Consider the following 21,756-nt stretch of genomic DNA (forward strand, 5'->3'; position numbering starts at 1 on the left):
GCCGGTCTGTTAAAGTACGCTTGAAGCGGCTGCTTCGTGTGTCTGCCACAGCAAATAACGTTACGCGACACCTCGGTGTTGTTACATCTCTGTAGACGACAATTGTTATTAGTCTTGTTCTTCCGTACATAGCACCAAGAGCAGCAGAAATCTGGCAACAGCGCAGACAGCTGCCAGGGAAGTTCTTATTTTGTGCGAAGTATAGACGGAGTATTGCCTACGGGAGGCGGTACCTGCAAAAGCGAGAATAACGCGAAAGACGGCACTGGGGTCATTAGAGACCGCTCAAGCTTGAACACGGCAAAAAGGAAGACAGAAACTGGCGTGTCCTTTTCTAAAGGAAACATACCGGCATTCATCGTCGCTGGATTGGGGAAACCCCAAGAAGTAACAAAGAAGTAGGGATTTAGAACGTGGAGTTCTTAATGTTGGACAATTTTGGTAAACATTTTTGGAATACAGTGATCAATAGATTATTATATTTTGACTAAAGTTCAGTCTTGATCACACCATTTATGTTTCAATGACATAGGTAACCGGTTTCGGTTATTTTTACATAACCGTCATCAGACCCATGGCTCCCTTAGAATGGTAGGCGGAGCTCTCCTCAGCTGCTACGAAGTCAACTGATCGTAGCAGCTGAGGAGAGCTCCGCCTACCATCCTAAGGGAGCCATGGGTCTGATGATGGTTATGTAAAAATAACCGAAACCGGTTACCTATGTCATTGAAACATAAATGGTGTGATCAAGACTGAACTTTAGTCAAAATATAAAAATCTTAATGTTGGGTTACAATAACGCTATTGCAGATTAGGAAATGAGACAAAGTAGTAAAGGAGTTTTACTATTTGGGTAGCAAAATAACTGCTGATGGTCGAAGTAGAGAGGATATAAAATGTAGACTGGCAATGGCAAGGAAAGCGTTTCTGAAGAAGAGAAATTTGTTAACATCGAGTATAGATTTAAACGTCAGGAAGTCCTTTCTGCAAGTATTTGTATGGAGTGTAGCCATGTATGGAAGTGAAACATGGACGATAAATAGTTTAGACAAAAAGACAATAGAAGCTTTCGAAATGTGGTGCTACACAAGAATGTTGAAGATTAGGTGGGTAGATCACGTAACTAATGAGGAGGTATTGAATAGGATTGGGGAGAAGAGAAGTTTGTGGCACAACTGGACTAGAAGAAGGGATCGGTTGGTAGGACATGTTCTAAGGCATCAAGGGATCACCAATTTAGTATTGGAAGGCAGCGTGGAGGGTAAAAATCGTAGAGGGAGACCAAGAGATGAGTACACCAAGCAGTTTCAGAAGGATGTAGGCTGCAGTAAGTACTGGGAGATGAAGCAGCTTGCACAGGATAGAGTAGCTTGGAGAGCTGCATCAAACCAGTCTCAGGACTGAAGACAACAACAACAACAACAACAACAACAACAAACATTGTTGTTTTAAGAAGAAAAAAGTATTAAACGTATCAGCAAAGGATCTAGGTATCTGCGTGGAAACTAGAATTATTTACGACCTTGTATAGTGTCAGTGTATACTAGAAAATAATATGTGTAGATTGAAAATTTGTAGGTCACTTTAGTCGTTAATAGGCCAACACACATTTTGTAATATGAAGCAGAAGCAGTTCATGAATATTAGGTTTGCTCCGGACAACACTTAATGTACGAGTTATATAGGGAAGAGGTTATTTAAAGCCTCATATATCAATTGTACATCTTTCGTACAACAGGAGACTCTGGGACAGCATGCTTGTGAGACCAATAAATCGGTCGGCAGGTCGCTCCAGGTAATTTGTTTTAGAATAATCGGATTCCGTTTTTAGTGCATTCCGTGCTTTCCTGATGACACCGTGGAGGTAGAGTCTGTCTTCCCTCGGAGTATATAGGCCACCTTCCCGTAGTCCAGTACTTCGCATTGTTACTACCTGAGTTGGTTCCAGTCTGCCCGACCTGCATTTGCCGAAATGCCTATCGACACGCCCAACCCGCAGCTGTCAGCGAGACGGGAGAGCTGTGAGGCCGTGGAGAGTCGCTTCAGCCGTAGCGGCGGGCCGCTAGCTGGTAACCGAGGCCGCCGAGGAGACCTGGAACTGCGGCAGGTGGCAGCGGTCCCTCAGCTCCCGCCAGCGGGCCAGCACTCGCGCCTCCAGCCTCTCGCGGTAGCGGTGCACCATGCGGTCCACCACCGACGGCGTCTTGACGCAGTCGTCGCCACCGAACTCGCAGACGCGGTAGTGGTGCAGGATGGCGGCGTCGGCGGGCACGTTGAGCGTGCCGTGGCCGGGCGCCAGCTCCCACACGAAGTGGTTGCCCGCCTCGACCACCAGCTCGGGCCGGCACACGTACTTGGAGCGCTGCTTGTGCGGGTGCAGCTTGGCGCGCCGGCGCGTCTTGCGCAGCGTCAGCAGCGAAGAGCCGGCGGCCGCCTCCGCGTCGTCCGGCCACTGCAGGTAGAAGAAGGCGTTCTGGAACGAGTAGGAGCCGGTGGCGCGCGTGTTGAGGCGCGTGCCCAGCCACCTGCAACAACACAATACACCCACACACCCCCCGTCAGGCTCCGTATGCCCTGGCGTCTAGGAGAACCAAGCAAATCGCCACTGGGAACGGATGGTGGGATCTGTCAAACGCTGCCCGAGAAAAGTTTTAGGACAGTCAAAAATGGCTCTGAGCACTATGGGACTTAACTTCTGAGGTCATCAGTCGCCTAGAACTTAGAACTAATTAAACCTAACTAACCTAAGGACATGACACACATCCATACCGGAGGCAGGATTCGAACCTGCGACCGTAGCGGTCGCTCGGCTCCAGACTGCAGCGCCTAGAACCGCACAGCCACTCCGGCCGGCTAGGACAGTCACAGTTGGACGAAGAAGGTCTCAACACAGTCCTGGTCAGCATAGAAGCAGCACTAAACTCTAGATCAATTACGCACCGGGGAGAGGAATCTGAGCCACTGACGTCCGCACATTTCCTTGTAGGTGATCGACGAGCTGGATTGAAGAGTTTTTGGCAAACAGAACACAGTATGTTGTTATCAATGGAGAGACGTCTGCAGACGTTAAAGTAACCTTTGGCGTGCCACAGGGGAGTGTTATGGGACCATTGCTTTTCACAATATATATATAAATGACCTAGTAGATAGTGTCGGAAGTTCCATGCGGCTTTTCGCGGATGATGCGGTAGTATACAGAGAAGTTGCAGCATTAGAAAATTGCAGCGAGATGCAGGAAGATCTGCAGCGGATAGGTACTTGGTGCAGGGAGTGGCAACTGACCCTTAACATAGACAAATGTAATGTATTGCGAATACATAGAAAGAAGGATCCTTTATTGTATGATTTTATGATGGCGGAACAAACACTGGTAGCAGTTACTTCTGTGAACGATTTGAAGTGGAATGATCATATAAAATTAATTGTTGGTAAGGCGGGTACCAGGTTGAGATTCATTGGGAGAGTCCTTAGAAAATGTAGTCCATCAACAAAGGAGGTGGCTTACAAAACACTCGTTCGACCTATACTTGAGTATTGCTCATCAGTGTGGGATCCGTTCCAGATCGGGTTGACGGAGGAGATAGAGAAGATCCAAAGAAGAGCGGCGCGTTTCGTCACAGGGTTATTTGGTAACAGTGATAGCGTTACGGAGATGTTTAGCAAACTCAAGTGGCACACGCTGCAAGAGAGGCGCTCTGCATCGCGGTGTATGTAGCAGATAAAGATGAAAGTTCTAGCCAAGCAGACATCGCATCCACACTGTAAGCAAGAAATTGACAAGAAAATCCAATGGCGATGTTTTAACTGAATAAAACGAAGCCTATGTCATGACAAAATACTCAGTGAAAAAACTTCATACGCAATACCAGTAATAACGAATACTGAATACTGATACCATATATACACCAATGAACAATTTAACTCATATTATCTGGAAGTATCAGTGTACTGAAGCAGTGAGACCATTTATTATATTTAAGCCCTCAAACTTCTTCAAGTCAGACGCAGTTACAATGTCCACGTAAGTACATTCATAAAAATATTTTTAGACAAGTGTGCACATTTTTCTGTAGATCATATCGACAGCTCGCAACCACAGATTTGTCTCAGCTTTGGGCAGTACATATACACTTTTCATTTACCCAAATTTTAATTTTTGGCTGGCACTACGTTGTTAATGAAGGACGATGTCCCAGAAATAAATCAGTGTTTTGGGAGGTTTCCTTTGGTCGTATGTCGAATGCCACATATCGTAAGACGCTCTCATTTATTTCCAGTTGGGGTTCCCATCTGCCCCACTCTCACAAGTGGACCGTACGATCTTCCCCTCACCGATTTCATTCATATCGATAGGAAGCGCAGGGCACGACTAGGACTTAAACATATGTAAACAGAACGTCGTAACTCTCAGATATTTTCGATAAAATTGGGTTTGAAAATTTTATACATGCCTATATACTTTGTGCGGTCGCTAATGTTCAAGGAGACCGAGTGAGTAGTCACTTTGTTTCAAAAGCGCGTGGTCTCTGCGTCGAATCTCCCTGCCAGCTCTTCTTTTTTATTCCCACTTAACTCTAACAACATTTTAATTATGACTGCACAAATCTTATCAATATTTAATAATTAATTTACTATTTTATAATCTTTGACTTGAAAAAGGAGAAAAATTGTAAGGTATTTGAAATAAGAGGATGCAGAAGTCAGTAGAGTCATTTTATTTATATTTTTATCTGCATTTGTGACAAGCATAATGTATAGCCTAGGGATCACTACACGAATAAGGATGATAGTGACTGTAGAAACGTGGAAAACAACAAGTATTGCGATGTACAGAACTTGTAATGAACGCTGCATTTTTGCATGTGCGTGGTTTTTTTCAGTACGACTGTTGCAATAAAAACCTTGATTTATGTACATAACTGGTTCAAGATTCGGGTCTTCACACAATTTCTTAGCGTACCATACGTATCTGTTGTTTGAATTACGTGGGAAAGAAAAAGAAAAGAAGAAAAAACGTACCGGCAGTGAGGTGCGATCCACAGACCTCTCCATTACAAAACTACGCGTTTACAAGCCTATTGTCGTTGTCCTCGTGGTTTGGTCTCGGAGGACGTCATACGACACCCCTTGGAGTTCAGCGTTGAATATTTCAAATGGTTCAAATGGCTCTGAGCACTATGGGACTCAACTGATGAGGTCATTAGTCCCCTAGAATAGAACTAGTTAAACCTAACTAACCTGAGGACATCACAAACATCCATGCCCGAGGCAGGATTCGAACCTGCAACCGTAGCGGCCTTGCGGGTCCAGACTGCAGCGCCTTTAACCGCACGGCCACTTTAATGTAAAACGGTTGACAGTTGCGTCTTCCTGTTTACGTTCGTTCATGTCCTAGTCGTGCCCTGCACACCCTGTCGGTATGAATCAAAACGCTGAAGGGAAGCTCGTTCGGTTCCCTTGTCAGCGCCTCTGATAATTATCTGAATAGAACTGCGACTGTTTAATGTACCGGATCTGGAACAGCCTTCTCCACTCCTGAAAAAATGAAGAAAAAATATAAATACCACCTGACAGGCAACAAAACAAGCACGCGGAATTCGAGAAACAGCTGCGATTGGCTGACGCCTGCACCTACTACTCGGCTTATTGAAAGTCTATAACAAAGTCTAAACATTCTGCGTGGTGTCTGTTTGTTCTATATCGTGTCTCCCTACCACTTTCGCGCAACGACGCTCTGAGCGTGTTTTTTAGGGAATTGACTAGTTTGAACCTGGGACCTGTTGCTGGTAAGGAGACACCAGACCACACATGACATGTAGAATTCAGAAGAGTTCAGTGAGACTAGCGATGATATAACCAAATACTTAATGATTTCAGCGTCAGCTCCACTGCACTCAATGTAAAAGAATCTTAATACTAACTAAATTTAGTGGAAGGGGTTCAAGGCTTTCCTATTTTTAGTTAGCTGGTAAAATAACGTCAAAAAAGCAGTTAAGTTTACCATTGGAAATTTTATTCTACTCACAAAACATCGTTTATAAATTGCACTATTGATAAAAGGAAATGTTTTAATACAGGATGGTAAAAACCAACTGCGTTCAACAAAAATGTGAACGAATATTCCCTGAATGGGTTTCCAAGTTCTACAATGGATCGAAGGATGACCTATGCCATATCACATCTATAATCTAGGTTTAAATTAAGTTTCACAAAAGAGCAAACTATCAAAATGGTCTACAGTGACCCTCAATTATCTTTAATTACTTATCTAACTTGTCGTAAATTACAGTGGCTGATGTGGCTTCTCAATAACTATATAACAGAAAAATCATCGCGTTTCAGATTTTTACTTCAAGTGGCAAATGTGAACACCATGAGCTTTAATTGACGATCGACACTAGTATTACGTAAAGGGAACATATGAGACTTCTGCAGTTCTGAGTGATGCCTTATGCGCCCAAAAATGAGGCATCGCGTGCGTTCATTACCTTGTCGGTGTTCGTCAGGGGGCGGCGGCCGGCGCAGCTCCGTCCAGCTCGCCCTCTCGGAAGCAACTCTGTCCTAACTTCTCCTTACCACAATTTACCGAAGTTGGTTAAAAAAAAACTATCTGGCTGTGTTTTCATCTTGCCAATCAGGGTCTCAATGTTAACCTTAAGCTCCGCCTGCAAAAATTCTGTCTATCCAATGAGAAACTTTATACTTTTCGTGGTGGGGCAATGTTTTTAAAGTTTGCACCGTAACAGAGAAGCGAAAAAGTCTCACGCTAAAACTTGCAGCTGGTGTGGTCCTTTTAGCGTTATCGTAAGATCTATACTGTTCTCCTGGAGGGTTCTATCTTTTAACATGTGCTGGGGGGTGGTCCTAACGTAACAGAGACGCGAAAAAGTCTCACGCTAAAACTTGCGGGAGGTGTAGCCCTTTTTGTGCTATCGTAAGATCTATACTGTTCTTCTGGAGGGCTCTAGCTTTTAACATTGGCTGCGGGGTGGTCCTAACGTAACAGAGACGCGAAAAAGTCTCACGCTAAAAACTTGCGGGTGGTGTAGTCGTAGCGGTTAGCTGGCGACGTGGGTGTCCGTCCCTTATCGTAGGGCCTTCTCGCTTAACACGGTTCTGCTCTCGGCTTCTGTTCTCGTTTCTCCCCTCGGAACTGCGTCTGTCTCACGGTGGGAAGGTATGACATGCATTTAGGCATTTTTGTATTAGTCTGTGGTATTCCATTTGCTCACTCGTTACTCGTATTACTTTGGTTAATTTAATGTCACGATTTATTTGGAGCTATGTGACATACTACTTGATTTGCTTATCATGTCAGGGTTTTCATGGAAGGTGTTGGATTTGCCTGACACCTTACAAAAGTTATTTTAATATAAGTAAGGCTGTGATGTTTCCTTAGCAACTTGGAAGTGCTCAAGCATTTGTTGAGTCGCATGTATGGTGACGATGGGGAAGGACTGCCGCTCACTCGATTTTGGCTTGCAGACGCAATGATCTCAAGTACCGCACCCTGCTGACTATGGCTGACTTGCATCTTCGGCTCATAGTAAAGTGAAATAAGAACTTGAAGGGATTCTGTAACCTGTGCATAACGGAAAGATATTTCAAATCAGTCATTGTATTGCTCACGAATCACACTCAGATATTTATATGAAATAGAGAACGGAGGAGGAGGCGGATGGGATGTGTAGGAATTCGTGACCTCCAGCCGCAGAGGAAATTGTGGTAATGCAATGGCGAAAGTTGAAAATATGTGCCGGACCGGTAATCAAACCCGGGTTTACTGCTTCTTATGAACGGCTACTTTAATCGCTTCGGTCATCCGGACACGGTCCCTGATCGATTCAAATTTCCAACTTATGGCACGTTGCAATGTAGGATCCCTCATTTATTAACCCCCGTACTGAAACAAACGTATATATATATATATTGCAACCTGCGAGAAGTTGAAAATTTGAGTCGGTCAGGAACCGTGCCCGGATGACCGAAGCGATTAAGGTAACTGCTCATAAGAAGCGGTGTGTGAGTCGTGTTCGTTCTGTCGGACGTATCCCACAGGAGAGACACCACTCAAGTACGTATTTATACATAGCGTCGCATGTGGCATCTCGTACACTACCGTACATCAACAATACTCACAGAACATTCCAGCCTTACACTCTGCGGTTATTTCACAAACAAAGCACACAAAAAACGGGTTACCAATTTTGCTCATTTTTTCACTGTCTTAGTACAAACGTAAGTGTAGCAAGAGCTGCTGTAGGGAGAAACCCTTTACAACACCTTTCAAGAAATCGCAAGTCAAAGTTTTATGAGCCTGTTGAACGCAGAACGACAGCGGCTTTAACCGGCTGAGCTAACCTTACTTCTCGATGGCCAGCGGTCTCTGTAGTTTTCAGCAGGCTCGTAAATTTTTGTACCTCAATTTCTGGATAGCGCTTGAAAATCCTATCGCCCTAGACCAGCATTCGTTAAATTTATATATATATAATGCTGCTAAATCGGAGACGCTTTAGCTGCAAGTTCTTTTGTCAGTCGATCTTACCTAAATAGCAACTTCTTAGCACCCCTTAGATTTGACATTATAAGTTGCTGTTGTGCCCTAAGATTCCATCCTAAATACAATTATCACTTGTGCAAAAAATCCCTGTAAGAGAAACCTTTGGCTTTCCTGAACTCTGAAAGTGAAATTGCTCACTCTTATCTGATATATGAAGGAGTAAATGTTATAAATAATAAGTTATATAAGATTTAGTTGCATAGTTAAATCAAAATTGGCAGGTTTGTGATCTCTTAAGATGCTCTTTATCTAATAGCCGAAGTAACATGAAAGAACTTTCGATTGGATTTCGAAATGTATATCATTCCATTTTTTAAAAACATATTGGCTTCATTATCTCGGTTGATACAAGACTTAAGTGGATTGAACGCACAACAAAATCGCGCGGCTCCCCCCGTCGGAGGTTCGAATCGTCCCTCGGGCATGGGTGTGTTTGTTGTCCTTAACGTAAGTTAGTTTAAGTTAGATTAGTAGTGTGTAAGAGACTGATGACCTCAGCAAATAAATGGTTCAAATGGCTCTGAGCACTATGGGACTTAACATCTGTGGTCATCAGTCCCCTAGAACTTAGAACTACTTAAACCTAACTAACCTAAGGACATCACACACATCCATGCCCGAGGCAGGATTCGAACCTGCGACCGTAGTGGTCACGCGGTTCCAGACTGAAGCGCCTTTAACCGCACGGCCACACCGGCCGGCTGAGCTCAGCAGTTTGTTCGCACAGGAACGTACTAAAAATTTCCAAATGTCCAAAAATAACATGTCACTCCATGTCTCGTTGCATGTGTGTTGGCATAGTATGAGTGTTATAATAAGAAAGACTGTTTGTGATTTGTGTCTCTGTATGTCTAAAGTTATGTTGTTACCAACGCAGAATTGCCTGATAGTTCACACAAATGTCGATGTACAAGGTGATAACCAGAACCTGTAACGCGTAATCTTGCACAAAATATTCTGACAGATTTTTTTCTTCGTTGATTTGAATTGGCTTGTCTTGTTCTACGTGCCAACACGAATGAGGCCTTTAAAATCGAAAATGTATTCACGTACGTTAGTCAATTTTAAAAGGAAAGTTGACGAAACAATTCAAAATTTTTACGATTTCTTCACTATAGAAATATATTTTGTCATTGTTTGTTTTCGAGTCTGCATTCTTCAGACGGCTTCATTCATTTCTTTGCGTTTCTTTAACTAAACTATGAAATTTTCTTTTCATTACTAAGAAATATAACATGTCTTCACACAAAAGTGATAAGAAAGGCAGGCGCTTAACACAAGGGAGTTCTAAACAGCCCGCCATGGCCTCATGAGTAAAATGCGAGAAATCCAGCTTTTTCTTGTCACTTGTTTGTCAATTTGTTCACTCTTTATCACGTTTACCCTTAACATTGACGAACGAACCTAGCTGTGTGAAGTCATTCGCGTTTTAAAATATTTTCAACCTGTCAGCTGATTTCGTTCTCCTCGATTAGTTGTCATAGTTTTTATTCACAAATTTGGCGTTTAGTTCGTAGTGCTGCATTGCTGCGTTTGTGTTCCGTAGCGCCATGTTCTAATTGTTGATATTGCAGTCGGAAACTCACGAAGTTTTCATGGTGGTGGTGTAGACCGTCAGATCTGATGGAGACAGGCGAATTACGTTGTCCAAAAATGATAAAATCCAAAATTATAAGCTATAAGTTAAACAGTTTCAATTTACCACTAGTCTTCTAACAATGACAGTCGCAAGTATACATCTTTATTTTACTTATCCTCATAACTTACCAGGTTGCTATAGATATAAAAATTGTTATTAAATTGCGGCGGCTGCGACAGTTTACATCGTAATCACTGGTCGAATGTTTGATACAAGTTATTAGAGGAACATGAAACCACGGAAATGTAGTACACACAACTCAACATTTGCACACCACCTTAAACTGGAATATTACAGGCCAGTCACAGTGTAAAAGGATAAGACCACCAAAACAACCAGTACAGACAGACATCTCTCTTTTCACGAAAACTATCACATACGCAAAGCACTAACATGCAACAAACAGTTCATTAATGATAAGACAAATATTGGGGACTAAACATTATACAAAAACACAGATCAAAATCACCTGAAAAATAAGTAATCTCTCTCTCGCTCTCTCATACACGCTCTCTCTCTCTCTCTCTCTCTCTCTCTCTCTCTCTCTCTCTCTCTCTCCATTTCGCCTCCATCTCCTGTCAGTCCCCTTTATGCATCTCATAACCAACTCACTCTTTCTCCCCCCCACTTTTTGCACATTGGTCACTCTACCTAGCACTCGTCTTTATTCACCCTTAACACTCTCCAGTTAGATCACAATTAAACAAACACATATGTTCATGAAAATAACGACACAGAACGCATATGACAAAGTACAGACAAAAAGAATGTTTCTTAGATAACATGAAAACCAGAACTAAGAGCTATGTTAGCCACTCTGCACACACAAAACGCAAGGAGATACTTTTAATTTGGAGAACCTAAATTTATCATTAGTGTTGCATTTTTTTGCCGTGTTTTACGTCAAGAATGTGAAATTAATCCAAAAACATCAGTGACAAATACACGAATACGTGGAAAATGTGCAACCATTAAACACTTCTTGGCGTAATCAGGAGCCAGACCAAAATGTCACATTCACACCACTTGTGAAAATGTAATCACATGTCAGCTCTAGTATAATATATTTCTCCAATGAATACCCGTTTATCATCTGCATTTCTCCTTGGTGTAGCAATTTTAATGGCCAGTAGTGTAGAAACAAGTGCTCTCAGGTTCTACATTTCCGCAAGATGCGTGACCCTACTGTGCATCCGCAATGAAGTTATCAAGGCAGTCATGCCTCTAGATTGGCGTCCGTTCTGTAGGACATCTAGGACCGAACAGACTACACTCTGTTGTTAGATACAATGGCTGTAAATATCACATATCAAAAGAGATATCGACTCCAACCGCAATAGGATATCGAAATGATTCGATAGTGAAAGCTGAAAATTTGTGCCGGGTCGGAACTCGGACCCTGGTATCTGCGTGCCTTGGCTATCCTTGAGTCTGTGCATAGGTTACCTACGGCAACCGCTCGCGTTAAGCAGGAGACGGAGCTTCGAGTCCCGGTCAGACACAAATTTTCCACTTTCACCATCGAATTATTTCGATGTACGACCGTGGCTGGAGTCGTCCTCTCCTTGGAAATGTGATACTTAAGGCCGCTTTGTCAAAGAATAGCGTGGTGTCTGTTCGGTCGTACATTTTCTACAGAACGGACACCGCACACACATATACACAATAAATTCAATGTCTTGGTCACACAATATTTGATTAAAACTTAATATCTGTATCAGCTTTTGAATCCTCTTCACATGTAAAATTTAGCGGCGAGACGAGGGCCGTTGTCAGTACAGTGGTATCGACCGCTTATAAATTTTAGATCTGATTATGGCTGTAATGTTTAAACCTAGTATTTTTCTCTCTAGTCCTACACATTCTGAATGAAACCACTTTTGTAGCCTCTGCAATTTCGCGTTGTATTCCAATGTGAAGCCATGTCATTTTTGGCTTTGGTTTTTATTCTACATTCTTTCAGCATCGTCCCTCTTCAAAGCATATCTATGACAGCTATGTAGGTCAGTTATATGGTCATTTGGTTAATTCTATTTCTTACATACAGTTATTAGCTTCTGGTGCAGATCCCGAATTAATGAGTACTTAAAAGTATTGAAGAGTTTTAAAGACCAGTGGCCCTCTCCAATAAAGATGATGCATTCGATGATTAAAATCTTCCAATAATATCTCAGTATTAGTGTAGAGGATGTCTGATGTTTGGCACCGCCATCAAGAGACTTTCTACGTGAATGTTACAAAGACAGTAATAAAAAAAAGACAGAAGAACTCAATGGGTGTTACGGTACAATGGTTTGAACACGAAACAAAAATATTAAATCACATGAATCATCGCTAAACCACATTTAAATGAAACTACAAAACAAAGAGGACCAAAGCTGAAAACTTCTGAAAATTTCTGATGAGGCAGACATGCAAAAGCTGCTGAGAGCTTATTATTAAAGTGCTAAAATAAATGGAAGTGAATCACATTATATAAATAAAATAAAATCAGTTCTCTTTAAAAAGAGTCTACAGACTACAGTTACAGCATACTAAGTATCAAAATCTTAATTTAAGACTCACAAATCAGTACATTAAGAATCAAAGTTATCACAATAACAAGAACGATTTTACTAAACAAACCCGATAAAATATCTCTTGAAGATACCTGCAGTCAGCGTGGAACGACATATGTTCCTCTGTGTCAAAATTTATTTTCGAGTTTTAGCGACATGCAACCGTTCTGAAATTTAAGCATCCTGTATCTGTTTACCGTGCATTATCAGTTAATATTTCTTTAAACTGCCTAAGCACTATACTCTGTAAGTAATTTTACCGACCACGAGAGGTCAGTGAAGAAACGTCTCGAGCGGAAACATAAATAAGGCATGTATCAGAGTAGTCGGAGCAATTATTTTATACCAAAAATTAAATAAGAAAGATAAGGATATAACGACCCTTTGACGACAAGGTCATTAAAGTAGTGGCTACAAATTCAGATACAAGAAGACTGTGTTCCTCTGACGGGAACGATCACTGCAGCCCCCTCAACCTTCATAGTAAAACCCAAATCTGGATGGTCAGACGGAGACTCCAACCCATTCCTCCCGAATGGAAGTCCATTACCTTAACTAACACGAAAACTTAATCATTTTAAGCATGTGTGTTGTGGTTGTCGTTCAAATTGAGAAAACATAAATACCGCACCGCTTTTCTTTTTATATTGGACTAGTTTCACCGGTAATTCGTCCAAAGAAAGTGAAAATTTATGAGGAGTCTGCTTCATCATTTTCAACAGTTAAGAAATGGGAGGCTCATCTGAAACTTTCAGTACTTATCTTTACGATGATACAATTCAAGGACGTTCTGAAACTGCTACCGCAAGTAAGAACACTTAAAAGCGCATAGTACGATAGTGGACGACGAATTCCTAAAACACTGTTGAAAAGGAGAAAATCTGGACCTGAGACCCGATTTGCTGTAAATTTTCATTAGTCACAACGTATTTACAGCTGACAGATGTTCTTTGTGCTAGTCGGTGCTGCATAACCAAAATAGAATGTGGAGACGAATATCTCAGGAACGTCTGGAGATTCACGTAACAGAATGCAGCGGTTTTTCTGAGCCGACTGGTAATCCTGGACGAGTAGTCTGTCTTCCGCGTTATCACGGAAACTAGCAGACAATCAAAGCAATGCGCAGAAGCCAGCAGCTATGGGCCAAATACGGAGAAAATGATTTCACAGACGTAAAAGAGTACTGCTTTCTGAAATACAAAGGTATGCGTCTCACTGGCTACTTTTCAGAGGGTAAAATAATAACCAGCACAACTCCTGTGTGCTAACAAATTAAAGATGCGAGAATGTGTGTGATCTGAAAAAGCCGAAAATCATCTTTCCTCATGACAATGCAGCTACGCAAACAGCCCAGTTTTTTGTCAGTGGTAAAGCTGAGGGATCTGAAGTACGAACTGTGGAAACATTCATACCACTAAAAACCCTCTTTCCTCCAATTAATTCTTCATATAAATAAATTTGTTACTGGAAAACATTTAGACTCCTGCAGCCGTAGAAACTGCAACCTTTGGCGACCTCCCGAACCGCATTTCATATGTGGAATGGTTAGGAACTGGACAAACTGAATTAATCTAAAAGAGAAATCTAAACTCTCCATCCGAACAAGCCTTGGAAGTCCCAGCGGCACCGACCGGCCGCCGTGTCATTCTCAGCCCACAGGCGTCACTGAATGCGGATATGGAGGGGCATGTGGTCAGCACACCGCTCTCCCGGCCGTACATCATTTTACGAGACCGGAGCCGCTACTTCTCAATCAAGTAGCTCCTCAGTTTGCCTCGCAAGGACTGAGTACACCCCGCAGACCGGATAGTCACCCATCCAAGTGCTTGACACAACAAACATACACAACTGTTGTAACTTATAAAGACACTCAAAGTGATGCTTAGAGATGATGAAATCCATGTGTGTTATTTTGGTCGTAGAGGATTTTCATTGCTCAGAACAATTTAAACTGTTTACGATTCTTGATGAAAAAATAAGTTTGTAATGTGATTTTAAAGAATAGTTTGCGTGATGTTTGTACGCAAAAGACGTAACTGTAGATGAATCATTAACGTGTTCCACAATAATGTGTGGATGTTCTGCGTTCCAAACAAGCACATGGTGGCGATTCACTTTTCCAGACACATGTAGAGTGACTTGTCGCTAAAAATCAAATGTTATGATAAACCATCTGCCTCCAGTACCCACTGCAAGTCATTGCCACGTCTGTTGAAACTTTTATCTGATGGCCAGTACGAAATCGTCGCTGAACCCTCACAACAGAATCTGATTTAGCGAATTCAAGGACACAACACATACGCAATTCTCCGTCATACGCCATGTTATGACGCGCCTGTCTGCTACTGTTGCACTGTGCAGCTACACCACGGCGCATATTACGAATCGAAACTTGGGGATGCCGTATCCACTGCATATATGTTTTTGTGTCACAGGATCTTCTGAAATCCAGGATGTAGTTACGAATAACGCCATATGTTCAGGTGGCTTATGTGACCAAAGGATACGTTAAACATAGACACAGAGATCAAAAGGCCAAATAATAGTAATAATAATAATAATAATAATAATAATAACAATAATAACCCCGTGGAGGCCCGGGAAAAGAATAGGCCTCCGGTATGTTCTGCCAGTCGTAAAAGGCGACGAAAAGAACAAACCACTAATAAGACTAACCCCCCTTTTAGTGTGATTACTTGGTTCAGGACAGAACTAAAGAAGCCTCGGATAAGCGCTGTTATGGTCGGGGACGATGCTTGAACCCTATGCCCGTCCGCAATGGTAACGACACTGCTAGCCACACGGAAAATGATTTAAATCCAAATAGAGGTGTTTTGCAGGATATGCTTCCTGCAACCACTCTAGAAGTAAAACAAAGACAGAGGATGAGATGGTCAGATGAAGTTAACTGACACCTCATGGTCTGTTATTACCAAGCAACAAACCTAGGAACCAACACAACTGGATACAGATCACAAGTATACACAACATTTATTACCAGATACCCGGAATTAAAATTTTTAACAGAACAACGACTAGCTGATCAGATCCGTGTAATAATAAAAAATAACAAGATACCCCATTCAGAATTAGAAAACATCAAACAACAAGTACAACAAATACTGGAACAAAATAATGTGCAATCAGAAGAAGAAGAAAATACAGTAATGGACTCAAACATCCCAGAGCAAACAAACAAAGACCAACACGCATCAATTAAACAATCAGAGGAAAACGAAATCTTAAGACAGCCACCAGAACAAGCACAAATAGAACACAAAGTGACAAAGATATTAGATATAGAAGAAAAATTTCAGCTAACATATATAGAATACAAAGACACAAATACAGACATCAGACCATTCTTGCATAGACCGCCAAATAACCCACAAGTCGAAACAACAATAAAAACTATCAACACAATCATACACAACAAAATAAATGAAAATACAACTATGGAAGAGTTACAACTACTGGTTTATATAGGAGCACTCACTACACTAAATATACACACTAGGCAGAGATCAGAACAAACCAATACACAGAAGAAACCCACAAAACCAGCATGGCAACACAGGCTACAGATCAGAATAGAAAAACTGAGAAAAGACATCGGACAGCTAACACAATTTATAAGAAATGAAATATCAGACAAAAAACGAAAAAGGTTAGGTAAAATCTCACAACAAGAAGCAATAGAGCAATTAGATGAAAAGAAGGAGAAATTACAAGCATTGGCCAAACGACTTAGAAGATACAAAAAAAGTGAAAATAGAAGGAAACAAAACCAAACATTCAACACAAACCAAAAGAGATTTTACCAAACAATAGATAACACACACATTAAAATAGACAATCCACCAAACATAACAGACATGGAACACTTCTGGAGCAACATATGGTAAAACCCAGTACAACATAACAGGCATGCACGGTGAATACAAGCAGAAACAGACACATACAAGATGATACCACAAATGCCTGAAGTGATAATTCTGCAACATGAAGTCACCCGAGCAATTAATTCTACACACAATTGGAAAGCCCCTGGAAATGATAAAATAGCAAATTACTGGCTAAAGAAGTTCACCTCAACACATTCACATCTAACTAAATTATTTAACAGTTACATTGCAGACCCATACACATTCCCTGATACACTTGCACATGGAATAACCTATCTGAAACCTAAAGATCAAGCAGACAGAGCAAACCCAGCTAAATGTCGCCCCATAACATGCCTACCAACAATCTACAAAATATTAACTTCAGTCATTACACAGAAATTAATGACACATACAACACAGAACAAAATTATATATGAAGAACAAAAAGGTTGCTGCAAAGGAGCACGAGGATGTAAAGAGCAACTGATAATAGATACAGAGGTGACATATCAAGCTAAAGCTAAACAAAGGTCGCTACACTACGCATACATTGATTACCAAAAAGCCTTTGATAGTGTACCCCACTCATGGTTACTACAGATATTGGAAATATACAAAGTAGATCCTAAATTGATACAGTTTCTAAACATAGTAATGAGAAACTGGAAAACCACACTTAATATTCAAACAAATTCAGATAACATCACATCACAGCCAATACAGATTAAGCGTGGAATATACCAAGGAGACTCATTAAGTCCTTTCTGGTTCTGTCTTGCTCTGAACCCACTATCCAACATGCTAAATAATACAAATTATGGATATAATATTACTGGAACATACCCACACAAAATCACACATTTGCTATACATGGATAATCTAAAACTACTGGCAGCAACCAATCAACAACTCAACCAATTACTAAAGATAACAGAAGTATTCAGCAATGATATAAATATGGCTTTTGGAACAGACAAATGTAAGAAAAATAGCATAGTCAAGGGAAAACACACTAAACAAGAAGATTACATATTGAATAACCACAGTGACTCCATAGAAGCGATGGAAAAAACAGATGCCTATAAATATCTAGGATACAGACAAAAAATAGGAATAGATAATACAAATATTAAAGAACAACTAAAAGAAAAATATAGACAAAGGCTAACAAAAATACTGAAAACCGAATTGACAGCAAGAAACAAGACAAAAGCTATAAATACTTATGCTATGCCAATATTGACCTACTCATTTGGAGTAGTGAAATGGAGTAATACAGACCTAGAAGCACTCAATACACTTACACGTTCACAATGCCACAAATATAGAATACATCACATACATTCAGCAACAGAAAGATTCACATTAAGCAGAAAGGAAGGAGGAAGGGGATTCATCGACATAAAAACCTACATTATGGACAGGTAGACAATTTAAGAAAATTCTTTCTAGAACGAGCAGAAACTAGCAAAATACACAAAGCAGTCACTCATATAAATACATCGGCTACACCACTGCAATTTCATAACCACCTTTACAACCCTTTAGATCACGTAACATCAACAGATACGAAGAAAGTAAATTGGAAAAAGAAAACACTACATGGCAAGCACCCGTATCATCTAACACAGCCACACATCGATCAAGACGCATCCAACACATGGCTAAGAAAAGGCAATATATACAGTGAGACGGAAGGATTCATGATTGCAATACAGGATCAAACAATAAACACCAGATATTACAGCAAGCATATTATTAAAGATCCCAATACCACAACAGATAAATGCAGACTTTGCAAACAACAAATAGAAACAGTAGATCACATCACAAGTGGATGTACAATACTAGCAAATACAGAATACCCCAGAAGACATGACAATGTAGCAAAAATAATACATCAACAGCTTGCCTTACAACATAAACTTATAAAACAACACGTTCCCACATACAAGTATGCACCACAAAATGTACTGGAGAATAATGAATACGAATTATACTGAAACAGAACCATTACAACAGATAAAACAACACCACATAACAAACCTGACATCATACTCACCAATAAAAAGAAGAAATTAACACAACTAATCGAAATATCCATACCCAATACAACAAATATACAAAAGAAAACAGGAGAAAAAAATTGAAAAATACGAGGCCTGTTCAGAAAGTAAGCTCCGATTGATTGCCAAATTGAAACCACAGTGAACATCAGAAATGTTTTACTTGTAACAATTAGCTACACCTTTCAGCTACTTCTCTACGTAGTCGCCGTTCTGACTAAGACTTTTGTCATAGCGTTGTACCAACTTTTCAATAGCCTCATCATAGAAGGCAGCCGCCAGTGCTTTCCGCCAATTCTCCACGCTGGCCTACACCTCGTTGTCTGTGTCAAAATGTTGTCTTCAAAGACAGCGGTTCATGTGACCAGAGATGAAACTCAGGGGGAGACAATTGCGGACTGTATTGTGGGTAATCTTACATTTCCATTTGAAAACGATGCAGGAGCATCTTCATTGCCCCTGCAGAATGCGGCTGAGAATTGTCTTGAAGAAGAAACAGCACGACAGTTATGTAATGTTAGCTGCATAGCTTCAGGCGAAATTTCTCACCAGGCCCTCGTACTTTGCGGCAGACACTATTTTCTAGACATCTTTACGCACTCACTGCGAGCTCAGAAATGAGAAGAGCGACGTGATGCTAACTGGGGTTATACTAGAGACACTACTCAACACATCTGTGCAAAGCTTTATCGGATTTTCATAGTCGTTTCCATTTCGCGACCGATCGGAGCTTACTTTCTGAACGCCCCTCCTACATCCAACTGGCTGAGGAAGTCAAGGACATGTGGCATCAGAATAAAGTTGACATTATACCAATTATACTATCAACTGCAGGAGTCATACCACACAATATCCACCAGTACATCAATACAATACAGCTACATCCAAACTTATATATACAATTACAGAAATCCGTAATTATTGATACATGTTCAATTACCCGAAAGTTCCTAAATGCAATATAACATATACCGTACAGTTAAAAGGAAGTGACGCTTGATCAAGGTCCGCGTCACGTCCCATTTTTAACCAGACTTAACGTCTGAGAAAGTAAAGAAACAATAATAATAATATCAAAGTCAATTGTCAAGCCTTTGCAGATGATATGGCTCTACTGGCCGACACTTGAGAAGAAGCGAAAGAACAGACTATCGAACTAAAAAAACAAGCTGAAAAAATACGTCTCAAGATCACCTTTGAGAAGGCCAATAGAACGACAAACATGAAAAACTCACCAAAATATTTTAAAGTGGGAGAACAAAAAATAGAGTTCGTCAAATAGTTCAAATATCTTGGAGAACGGATTAGCTGGAATGCCGTCGAGGAAAAGCAATGAAATGGCCTTCCCGCTCATCATAAAGACATATAACAAAAAGTTCCTCTCATGGAAAGCAAAAATAAGACACTGCCGAAATATAATCAAACTGAAAGCCCTATATATAGCCGAAATATCGTCCATAAGCAATCGTGGCTCAGTTGGTGGCCTGAAGATCAAAGAAAGGAAGAAATTAAGAAAAATCCTTGGACCCAGATTCCACAACACACTAATTCACATCACAAATGAAAGCATTTACCAAACTGCTGGAAGACTCGGACACGATGAGGAATGGAAGAGTTGATTTTTTAATGGACACATCCATAGAATGAACACAAATAGATCAAAAAAAAAATTTTTAATTAGTTTTGCACCAAAAGAACGCAACCAAACTGGTTTGAGGAAACGGAGAAGGACTTAAAAGAAATCCGAATCACAGAAAATGTGCTTACAGATAAAACAGCAAAAAAAAAAAAAGACAAGAAAGAGAGGTTCCAAATGGAAATGAAAACCAAACGAAGAATCCAGATTTGTGAAGAAGAAAACAAAGCGAGATCAGAAAGAATGAAATAATGTTAGGCTAACAGAAAGACAGAAAACATTCAAGATCAGTTGATTACACGATCAAAGGAAAGATAAATACGAATATCAGACTGAATTTTTTTCCTGACTGTTACTTCGTAACTGGCTCTTATCGGCTATAATGGATGCTGATTCTGATCCAAATTGTCTGAGGAAATGTCCAGTGAACGAAATAAGTTAGCAGAAAGTGAAGTACACTAGTACTCAGAAGCTTCGGTTGTTATATTCGCAAGTAATGAAATATTGTGCAACTCCACACGCAAGAATGCATGTTACAAATGTTGGCCATAGAAAATTTTAACAAAAATTAATAGCTCTTTCCTCATTTTATTTTGCAAAGACGTGATACGGGTTAACAAACTTACTTTTAGTTTTCGTGAATGCGTTACGAGAAAGAGATGGCAGAAAGATAAAGACTATACCGGACTCAATTATAGCTTTTTTCGAAAATATTACGCCTGTTTTACGTGTTCCTGAGATATTAAATACATATACACTGGCTGAATTACTGGAACTTTCATATTGTAGATATACAGGGTGATTATAAATAACCTTCCAAACATCTGTAGAACGAATGACGTCAAATTGCAACGGAATGTTATAGGATACGGGGGAAAACGTATGGTAGAAGAAATATAAATAGCTACAAAATGTAGCAATAGATGGCGCTGTAAACATCATAATTTAATAGTGGTCGACTACAAATGAAAAAAGATCATACAAAAATGCCTAAGGTGTATGTTTGACGTTAAACAAACTGTACTACTCAGTGTGCATGGTTGTACAGGTGTATACTGTTAGTTACTTAAACCCGTCCACCACGTCGAGGTCATATGACATCGGATAGGAAAAATCGGTTTTTAATCGTCCTGAGGCCAAAAACCGCATAAAAAGCATCACGCACATCGGTTTTTAATTCTCCTGTTGACAAAAACTGCATAAAAAGCATCAATGACAATCAAATCGGATTATTAATTTCCGTGTGACTGGCGCAAAACATATTCAATATGCTGTTCACCGTTTCCTGCAACATGTTGAAATCGAGAAACTGCATGTTCCGAAACTAATCGAAGTGTTTCCGGGGTCATGTTCAGAATGTGTTGCGCAGTGCGTGCCTTCAACGAAGCTAAGTTTCCATTCGGAACACTG

The 21,756-nt window shown here is 40.6% G+C and overlaps 1 protein-coding gene across 1 annotated transcript in view; it reads right to left on the bottom strand.

Moving 5' to 3' along the window:
- Nucleotides 1-708: 708 nt before the first annotated feature.
- Nucleotides 709-21,756, bottom strand: part of LOC126456393 (uncharacterized) — a 119,291-nt gene continuing 98,243 nt past the window's right edge. The window contains exon 7 of the mRNA XM_050092147.1: nucleotides 709-2,525. Coding sequence (XP_049948104.1) covers nucleotides 2,063-2,525 — 463 coding nt within the window. The 3' untranslated portion in view covers nucleotides 709-2,062. The remainder of the gene's footprint in view (nucleotides 2,526-21,756) is intronic.

Source organism: Schistocerca serialis, chromosome 2 (assembly GCF_023864345.2).
Source record: "Schistocerca serialis cubense isolate TAMUIC-IGC-003099 chromosome 2, iqSchSeri2.2, whole genome shotgun sequence".
Taxonomy (NCBI): domain Eukaryota; kingdom Metazoa; phylum Arthropoda; class Insecta; order Orthoptera; family Acrididae; genus Schistocerca; species Schistocerca serialis.